At 39.7% G+C, this 10,434-nt stretch overlaps 1 protein-coding gene across 1 annotated transcript in view; it reads right to left on the minus strand.

Moving 5' to 3' along the window:
- tafa5a (TAFA chemokine like family member 5a) overlaps positions 1-2,842 on the minus strand; it is a 175,397-nt gene extending 172,555 nt beyond the window's left edge. The window contains exon 1 of the mRNA XM_032589696.1: positions 1,945-2,842. Within this exon, the coding sequence (XP_032445587.1) occupies positions 1,945-2,056 (112 nt within the window). The 5' untranslated portion in view covers positions 2,057-2,842. The remainder of the gene's footprint in view (positions 1-1,944) is intronic.
- Positions 2,843-10,434: the final 7,592 nt, after the last annotated feature.

Genomic DNA, 10,434 nt, shown 5'->3' on the forward strand with positions numbered 1-10,434 from the left:
GGCGAGATTTTGGTCTGTTAAAGTGTCTTTAACATCTTCACCTCTAAACTTTGGTGCTTTCCAAAGATTTCCAATTGGATACAAGTCAGGTGATTGACTGGGCCATTTCTAGCGGCTTCACTTCGTTTCTCTGAAGCCAATTAAGAGTTTCCTTAGCTGTGTGTTTGGGGGACCATTTCTTGCTCGGAAATTCGCACTTGTTTCTTCTCCACGTTCTTACCAGACTCTCTTACCAAAGACTCTCCCAGTAGATTTCTCCATTCGTCCTTCCTTAAATTCTATCTGCCAGCACCATATGCTGTCTGGCAGCATACAGCATGGCGTTCCGACCTGCACACGTCACATTTCGTGTGGTGTGTTTCCTCCAATAACATTCAAAGCTTTGGTCTCATCTCACCAGACTGTGTTCTCTTTGTTTATCACTGGCCATTAAGCTTCAAGATGCTTTTTATTCAGTAGTGGAGTCTTGTGCAACGAGTGCGCTTAGAGACCATTTTGGTTAAGGTTATTCCTTGTTGTCGTAGGAAAATTGTGCCTACCTGACTTTCTGGAGTTCTCCGCAAGTACTCAGTGTCTCTTGGACAACTCTCAATTTTTTGATTCCTCAGTCAGAAATCTTACATGGGAGGCCTACCATTGGCTGGCTTATAGTGAAATGTTCTTTTCATTTCCCAACTGTGGTTCTTAAAGGCACTTTATGGAACATATAGAAGTTTAGATGCAACATACAATTGCTGTTACTATATTTTGCTACAGTAAGACATTGTGCGAGTTTTTCTTTGCTTATGCCCAAAGTGCCACTCAACAGTCCTTTGGAATTGAGAGGGATTATTTATGAGCCATCAGTTAATATTAAAATAAATATAAATTTGTAAGTAGCAGAAGGAAGGTTGTTTAAAAACAGATTTCAGGTGGTTTCCTGACTTTTCGAATGTTGCTCCACGTGTTCAATACTTATTTCTAGAACTATCACACTTTACTATACATATCTTAAACAAATTTGTTTAAACTTCTTTATGAGGATGAACTTTTTTCCCAGTTTTTTGGTGTCAATTGAAATCTTGATTTGTTCAGTGCTTTACCAGCTGTATTTGTAGGACTACAAATATCCGTCTGTCTACTATTTTAGTAGGAGAGAAGTGTAATGTATGTGTCTAAATTATTTCTGTATTATTGACTTGTATCGATTTGATCCGATTATAAATGTTTCTTACATTACATTTGTTGCAAATTGGCACTGTATTTACAGCTGAACTGAATAAATTTCCTTTAAAAACTAATTTTTACATGAAGCATAACACAGACTGAGATGAACATCAAAACTATCTGCATAGACTGGCCAAACATGGACCCAATTGTTTTTGCACTGATTAAATAATATTTAAATCTTAGTACAGCCCCCACAGTATGATGCTGACATCACCTTAAGCTGTGGCGATGTGGTAGGGACAAGGTGATGTGGAGTGTTTTCTGCAACATAAAGCACGCTGAACAAGAATCCACTCATCCCAGTGATAATCAGAGAATTTCATTTTATTTTATTTAACTTTTTAATGTTTCTGATAGCTTCCAAATCTGAAAATGCATCTATTTTTCCCTTCTTTGGTGAGATTCCATGACCTGTGTAAGGCTCGCCCTGGGTGCTACACATACAAGATCCGCCACTGCGCGTTTGGTATGCGTGTGGCACATCGCGATCAGGCACGAATTCACGCAAGATTTTCTCCAGCTACAGCTGCTTTCAGAGGTACAGCATGGAGCCCAAAACGCTCTGCTGGTAAATTACTGAGGGGTTAGGAGAAATCATCACTATTCAGAGTGAGTCGCCAGAATCACTTGCGTGATTTCCATGTGAAATCCTCCCCACATGACACAGTCACCCCCACTGCGCAGCGGTCAAGTAAATAATAAAGAAATCAGCGAGTGGGGGGGGGGGAAACTTACCGCAGTAGAGAACCAACAGCGCCGTCAGGAGCACCACAGCCCAAAAAGTTGACGACATCCTCGGCCAGCGAGTGGCATCTTTGCGCCTTGCCGACCTCGGCACCGAAGCCATTGATTACCACAAAGCAGCACTTCCCGCTTTGGTGAAAAAAAATAATAATATAAAAAAGGAGCAACGATTTTGTTTTAATGAATGTATCTCAATTTTGTTTTACAATCCAACTCGATTTCTTAGTGCGCTCATATCTCCGTGAGTAATCCTGCAGAAAGGCATGACAAAGATCCAAGAAATTGGTAGGAAAGCAGCCACCACTGCGCAAAAGAAAAGGTCATATCATCCTTTAGGAAAGCCAGAGGAGAATTTTTTTTTATGTCTTCAACAAAAAAAACAAAAAAAAACGGAAGAAGGAGGGGGGAAAAAAGCTAACTCGGTCCGCTTCAGTTATCACAAAGTGCCGCGAAAGACTCGGCTTCTGTCAAATCAGGCACAGATTGCGCTCATGGAAACCTTAAACTGTTCAATCATCTCTACCGCAGCGTCGTTAAAGCTCCATTCACCTGTGGTATCTTTCCACGGCTCTCCACCAGCTCGACTCGAACAGAATAGAATCCCAAGAGGGGTCGTCCGCGCGCACACACAAAAAGAAAAGCAAACTCCTTTAAGGTGCAAACTCCTTTAAGGTGACCCTTTCAGCTGGGAATGGATTAGGATCTTTGCGTGAACGCCGGAGGAAAGCAAAGGGGACGGGCAGAGAGACGGAGACTGGGAGAGGGAAAGAGCGCAATGTGCGACTCTAAGTGATCGTGTCCAAAGTAAACATTCGGATCAGTCAATATTACGTCAGCGAGAAAGCCGCAGATATCACTACAGACTGGTGCCGTTACGCCAATATCCAATGAAAGCTGTGTAAAATACGGCTAGAAGGTATTGAGCTGGTGTGTGTGTGTGTGTGTATTTTCCCAATACGGCTTCCAGCAAAAATCAATATAAAAGGACCACCCAAAAGTGGCCCGTCGATTCAAATCATAATTTCGAAAGATTATTGCGTCCGGACGACGTCATGTAAATCTGTTTTATAGGCTAAATGTAATTGGATAACACCGATTTCAGCTCTTAGTTCACTCGCGTTCGGCTCGAACACGTAAGTGAAAGTTCAATCATGTCCACCGGAGAACTCGCTTCGATTAGAAATAAATCTTTATTTATTTATTTTTTACTGCCGTTTACTTGCCGTTACCAGTTCTGACGCACTAAATCTATTATGTTTTTTATGATCGATGGGGGCAGTCCCACCAGCTGAGTCTGGGTGCAACTTGAGGGCGATGGAGGCAAAACAAACAAACAAACAAACAAAAAATCATGTCCACAACAAAAAAAGAATATTTCACACTGCAGTGCTTTACAATATATTCAAACCCTTTGAACTTTTTCTTCGATTTATCCCCCAATAAACACACTTGATTGAAGGTCTTAGTGGTCCATGGAGCAATAGTGAAGGAAACTTAGACAACGATCAGTGTTGGGTTATAAAGATCCAGCTTTTATCCACCCTCTTTTCTTCTTCTATGGTACATACTTGCCTCGTGTCCTCCAGACACCTTTAATGATCTGTGGCTGTGACCAAGAGTAGCTGATAATGATAGTAACATGGCGCATGCTTGACAAGCAACTTGGGACCCTTTAGTGCTTTATAGACCAAAAACCAGAAATTGAAGTCTCATCATTTTAAAAAGAGGAAGCCGGTGACACAAGAACTGATGTGCTATTGAAAACAACTTTAGAAGTTATTGTTCTCCTGCAAAAGTGGAAGGTGGTTGAAAAAAAGAAATAAAATGTTTATTCAATTAAACTAAGACAAACCAAAAACTTACAAAAATGAAACCACAAGGCTCAGGAGACATGTTGATGGAAACAACGAGCTAACAAAGAGCTGGGTGAGAAACTGGAGAGTCGATTACTGAAGGAGGAACAAGCGGCTGGTTAGAAACTGGGTGCAGCTGTGGAGTTGAACTAGACTCCTGGCTGGAAGAACTCACAGGAAACAAGGAAGCGGAACATGAACACCAAAAGAAAAGGGGGGGAGAAAAAGAACGTCCTGAAGCTCCTGACAATAAGCGCTACCCAGGAACGCGGTATGCAAATGTAAATATACTGCAGGCTCAGTGACATTCCAATCAAAGCAAACTATATCCAGGTCTAAATACATAAACCAATTTTTTTTTTTCCCCCACCTAAATTAGTAATTTTGCTTGTTTTTTTGAAAACCAGTTGCTCACACACAAGAATCAAGTATTCTAAAAATCGCCAGACCTTTTTGTGTCACTTTAGGACGGATTATTAAGTGGTACAAAAGCTCATTTTAATTTTAGCCCTTTGGTTAGTGTTTCCCTTCCATTTGAACTAGGTGACACCAACATGAGTTATCTTGGGTTTAAACTTTTCTGAAATCCATAAAGAAAAAAGCAAATGATAGACAAATTGAAAGCTGACACTTTATCCATGATTGGCCACATTATTGCAGTAACATTTTTTGCTCTGCCAAGCTTCTTGTACCCGTTTCCAGACCCTACTCCAGGGTTTTTGAGCTGTTTGATTCAGTGATACCGTCATTAATCTGGGCATAGAAACCCACTTCAATTTCTGAAAAGGTTCTTAATCACTGGGGGACGTGGTAGAGGGCGGCTTGGTCTTCCTGTATTTAAGCTCTATAGCTGGGCTTCAAACACGACACAAGAACTCTTTGCTTCTGGCAGGGGGAGCGCCCTCTGGGGAGGACGGGTTGGATGTGCCTCCATTAAGGCTTTCAAATCAAATCTGTGCTTGGCTGCAAGGACTTCCATTCATGCACTTTCCTTTTGGTTGGAAGGGTCAGGGGTAGTCCTCCCATAAACTGCTGTGTTAAAGTTTTGCTTTCAAAAACTCTTTGAAGATGAGTAATCAAATTGGATTAAAAAAAAACAAAACAAACAAAATATATAAAGAAGAAAAAGTGATCCGGCACTCATTCATACCAGACAACCAGTGGCAGATGGCTAAAACGTTTACAGACTGGAAGGGGAAACATCTTCACTCTACTAGTGAATTTTACTCAATATGTCCGTATCTTGTTCAGCTTTAAGATCACAATCACATGTTTTGCGTTATGTAGGGATTAGGCATTTTGTCTAGCTGAATGAATCAACACACAGCAGAAATGCTTTCGTTATGACCCACTTCGTCCTAAACAAATTCCAAACGAATGATTCCTTTGCTTTGGTCCTGTGTTTTCTATGACAATCCAAATAGATTACCTGAGGGGGGAACGGAGCCATAAATCTCGCTGAAGCGGAGCCAGAAGAACTACGAGAGGAAAACTAGATGCAGAACTCCAAAACTAAACTGAGCAGTACAAATGAATCGCTCCCTGTTATGTGTGTCAACACATTAATACTGGGAGAGTCCAGGCTTGTGTAATTGTGGAAAATCTTATTCTGCTTATTTTGTACAATTTGGGTCCAATATTCACTTAGAGTGAAATATTGGGATATTTTAGTGGCTCATGAATTCTTAAAGCAGGCATGGAACGAGTTGGAGGCCAGGTTGCTTCTGTTTGATGGCACTTTTGTACAGTATAACATAGCACAGGAAATGAAGCAGTGCTATTTTTATTACCTTAATTTTCTTGTGTATTTTTTGCTTAGGTTAGTATTTGCTAATGTTCATCTTGGGAGTTTGGACCACCTACAAATACAGGAGCAATCCAAGACTAACAAAAGACTCTATTGGATTCAGTCCAGTTAGTGTTATACTTTCTGCTTTACCTCGTCTCTCTTAATATCTGAGGTTTTGCAGTTGAGCCCTTTTACAGAAGTATTTTTTATTATTATTATGTTTCTTTGATCTGGATGCGTTTGTTTCTGACAGGAAGAATCCTAAACATACTGGCAGATGTTTTTGTTTTACATCTGTTTAATTGTTCTTTGCCTAGATGAGTGTAAATACAAAAAAAAAATCTGCCTCAATTTATTCCATTCTCCCTGATTGGACCTAAACAGATGAGCCAAAGAGGAGCACAGTAATCAGAGAAGCAGCTAAAGGGCCATAGGAGTCCCGAAGCATCTTGTTTAGCAAAAGAAAACAAAAAAGGAGACCAAAATAGTTCCCAGTACCGCCATTAAGTCTACCATGTGACAAACTCAATGCCCAGGACAGATTAGCCTCTAAAGACAGCTCCCACTACTGGTGAAGACTGACTATTAACCATTTCATGCACAAATTATGATTCTTTATGTCAGGATTTTGTTTTTTTCTAAAGTGTTTTTGGTTTTCTTAAAGCATAAAAAACGGTGGAGAAAGGATTTTTTCCCCTAGGTGATCAGATGTAATTTTCTCTAAATACAAGGTTGTTATTTGGAAAATACATCTGTATTATTAGTCTTTAGGGGTTACTTGATGTCACAATATTTTTTTTTTCATCTGCAAGAATCCTCTACAGTAGAAGGAGGGACTGGATATTTCTGAGTTGCTTTTTCATCCGTCTGCCATATTGGATTTAACTAATATTTTCTTGCACTTGCAGTGGATGACCAGTAGTTGGCAGTGTATGGTATGATGCAGTAATGTCTACTTCAGTGGTCTGTGTGCATTTATAACATAAAAATCCAGTGATAAAGAGTTCTGAGCATGATTCAGCATCGCCAAAGCTCAGAACTGAGGACAGTACCTTCTGCTGGCAAGACGGCCGATAAGATGCAGTCTCGGTACCAAGGAGAGCGCCAGAACTAGATCATCCAATCAGAAAGCTCAGTACCATGGACAGTTCCAAATCTCGACAGAAGATGAGAACAAGAGTTCCTATTGCTAAATATGACTCGGTACCAAAGACAGCTCCAGAGCTCCGTATCAAATAATCCAGTTACTAATGCTGGCCTGGGATTCAGCAGCGCAAACGTTCAGGACCAAGGAGAGCGGCAGAACTGGGTTGAGAACCACGGAAAGATTCTCTCTAATGGTTAAAACTAGAACTTCTCATCAAATCTCAAAATAAACCAACTCAGCTAACTGGTTTTTAGGTGAGTCTGAGCAAAAACACTCATGATGAGCCTCAATCAGGAGGATGTTTAAGAGGAATCTTTATTGAGGGAACGGTGCAGATTCAGCACCAAATTTCTCCTGCCAAAGAGAAGCAGTCAAAGGTCTCTGACTGCTTCTTTTTTAGCAAAAATAAATAAATAAAAATTGCTCTTGTAATTGAACAAAAATTATTAGCAAATCCCAGACCAGAGTTTGAAGTTTTGCTGCAGATGAAGCGCAGCAGTAAACTGAGAATCCGACTCTGCATGTTGTATTTGAAACATCTGTGTTCACAATGGAGCAGATTCAGCATCAAGGACAGCGCCGGACAGCTTCACGTTTGCTCCAAATATTCGCTATGCTACCCTTAAAACTATCCACAAAGAAACATAGAGAGATTACTTTTGTGATCTGCCACCGATGTGTGTGAACTGGGGTGTCACTTGAAGCAAATTTTCCGATTGAGATTCCAAGTTACCCCTTCTTAGCGAAGCTACCATAAAGGGCGCAAGAGTAGCGCTCTTGTGGTGATAAAACACTTATCACTTTTAGTGCATCTAAACCTCCAAACTCCAGTGTAATGGCTTTAATCTGTAACTTGAAAAGAAATACCTTAAACAGTGAACTTTTCAACCCTCCACCTAAAAACAAAAAGCAAACTAAATGAGCCTCCCGATCCCACGCTGTCGTCTTTGTCCTCTTCAGGGCGGTTCTGGCTGATTGTAAAAGCAACAGACTCAGAATAGGCAGAATTCAAGGCTGATTTGGACAGAGCTGGCGTGCCGCCTCCTACAAGGCAGTGTGTCACTAGTTGCGGAAGCAGGTCCGAAGACGGCCGTTTACACACACTCACACACACCTAATAACTCAAAAATACAATTTTAAAAACATTTCTTTTCCCCCTCATTCTGCCGCAAATTCTAAATTGCTTTAGGCATAAGATATAGTTGAAGCCTATATATGTTATTCTGTTACTTTCCACTTTCCGGAACCAAAATTAGACACACAAGTGCTTTAAAATGACAGTCTGAGTTCCACTACTCCTCTTCATAGTGTTTTTTCCCCTTTAAGAGGAAAAAAAAAGCATTTTCCATCTCTGCATCAGTAGACATTTGGGCTCTAGTCGTTACTATTGTCCGTGTTCGCCGGTACTTAGCTCAGAGATCAGGCCTCTATACAGGAGTTCAGATGGATTTGTGAGAAATCTGCCGAGTTTAAATGTTTCATAATCGAGGTGAAGGCTTTAAAAGAGACATCTGTAAGCCAAGCGGTGCAGCTTTGAAAATATCTGATAAACACGCTCCTTTTTAGTGAAAGTGTGATCCCGGCTCAGAGCGGAAGGAAAAAAAAAATCAACAACAAAAAAACAAGAAAGGAGAAAAACTCTGGACATCTACAGCTGAGATGTGTGAGAATTTGTCAAAAAAGACAGAAAGCTGAAATATATTTTAAAAGTTCCCAAGCATCACAGAGATCACAATTTCTTATTTAATATTTTAAAAGCTAAATAAATCATGAGGGTAAGACTGAGAAGTATTTAAAGTGTAGGAATCTGGCCTGTTTTTGTTTGGCAAAGTGATCAATGTTTCCTGTTATCCAGTGTTTAGTCACAGAAACATCTAAAGTTTATAATTCACCACAGAATTCAATTCGTAGACAGACAAACTGTCAGTGCTGGATGATTTTAGCAGCTTTGGATTTTGGTACAAGACCAAAAAAGAGGTTTAAAATATTACAATCATCTATGATGCTGTTGGGAAAGTAGTCTACAAGTGTAGAACATTTAAAACAGCTGTCCACTTGACCAGGTCTAAAAGAAAAAACTAAATGTCATCACTGGATTTACAAGACAGATAGAACTCAAGTCCATCTAAGCATGATGGATGAAGAAAAACTTTTTTCCCCAGAAAAAAAACCCAAACAAAAACTAAAGTTTACCCAAATGTGACTTAAGAGTTCTGAAAGTATGAGTCTAAAATAAACATTATTTTGGCATAAACCAAATCACTATTTTCTAGTGGTAGCAAAAAAAAAAAAAAAGATTAAACATAAATGTTGACAGAAATCAATATTTAATAGGATATCTTCATTTTTGAATGAATCTATATAAAACAGTTTCTTGATTCTTTTTATTTTAGCAAACAGAAGAAGCCGCAACAACATACAGCCAGCTGCTTGGGCAGGAAACTACAGTTTTAAGTAATTCAAAGGGAGAAATGAGGGCAGATGATTAAAAAAAAATGAGACGCGAGGAAAAAAAAAGAAATGGTCTCTGTATCTATTAAGTAGCCCATTTCTCTCAGACTTTCTCTCGTCTTTACAATCTACACTATTTCCTTTAAGACGAGGGCTTTGTTGACAGCTTGCTGGCAGAGTTTGGTCAAAGCCCAAAAGTCACAGACTTCCTTTAGTTTCAAAGTTAAACAGCTGAACACATTTTGATGACAACTAAAGGAACTACCACCCAACATAATTCATTCTCACGCAAAATTACTCACTTTTTTGTGGTATTTTCCTCGTTGTTGAGTACACAGTTTCTTATCCGAGGACTGAACCGCCTTTCAGGGCGGTTTAGGCAACAGGCACGCAGAAGGTTTCACGTCTCCTCGAAGAAAGACAAATGAGCAAATTATGAATGTCCACTTTCCTTTGTGAAGACAGAAATGAATAAAGTTTGCCTTTTTTTTTTAGCCCTCATCATATTTTCAAAAGGCTGTTTTCCACATTTCCATTTATGTTGGGGCTTTGCAAATGCACATCGTCACCTTCCCTAAAATAATGGCATAAGATACTTTCTGCCATTTTTAAAGCAAAAAAAAAAAAAACCTTAAGGAAAAATGGGTTAGGCCATATATTACAACAGGAGATATTGAAAGAGTTTTTGTAAAACAGTGAGTATGTGATGCAGTTCACAGTGTTCAACTGCATCATGATGAGGTGTGTTACTTTTTTTCATGATGCTTAAATCTTGTATGATTTAAAAATAGTAATAAAAAAAAAATAACTCAATTGAGAGGGTGACAGGGAATTAAATTTCAAATTTCTGAGTGCCATCAAGTGGTCAACATTATCTTGATCAGAAAGTAGGTCGTGCCGTCAGTATCGCTTTCAGTAGTAAGCAGCTAGAATTTCAAGACGAGTGATCAAGTATCATATCTAAGACTGTGTGTGGTTCTGTGCCACTGAAATGCAATAGACATACAGTAGGGATAAGGATGATTTCATCTGCTGTTCATTGGTTTGGGAAAATCCTTCACTGATTGCAAATGATCACCTCTGGAAGACGGTTCACCTTCAGTCTTACATGAACCGAGTTGAACACATGGTTGACATTGGCTGCATGGATGAGACAGAAAACGGCTCTCCAGTTAAAGTTCACCACCACGTCATGATCCATTATGGGCTAACGTGACACCAGATGGCGAGAGCTGCTCTAG

This window comes from Xiphophorus hellerii, chromosome 17 (genome assembly GCF_003331165.1).
Source record: "Xiphophorus hellerii strain 12219 chromosome 17, Xiphophorus_hellerii-4.1, whole genome shotgun sequence".
NCBI classification, from domain to species: domain Eukaryota; kingdom Metazoa; phylum Chordata; class Actinopteri; order Cyprinodontiformes; family Poeciliidae; genus Xiphophorus; species Xiphophorus hellerii.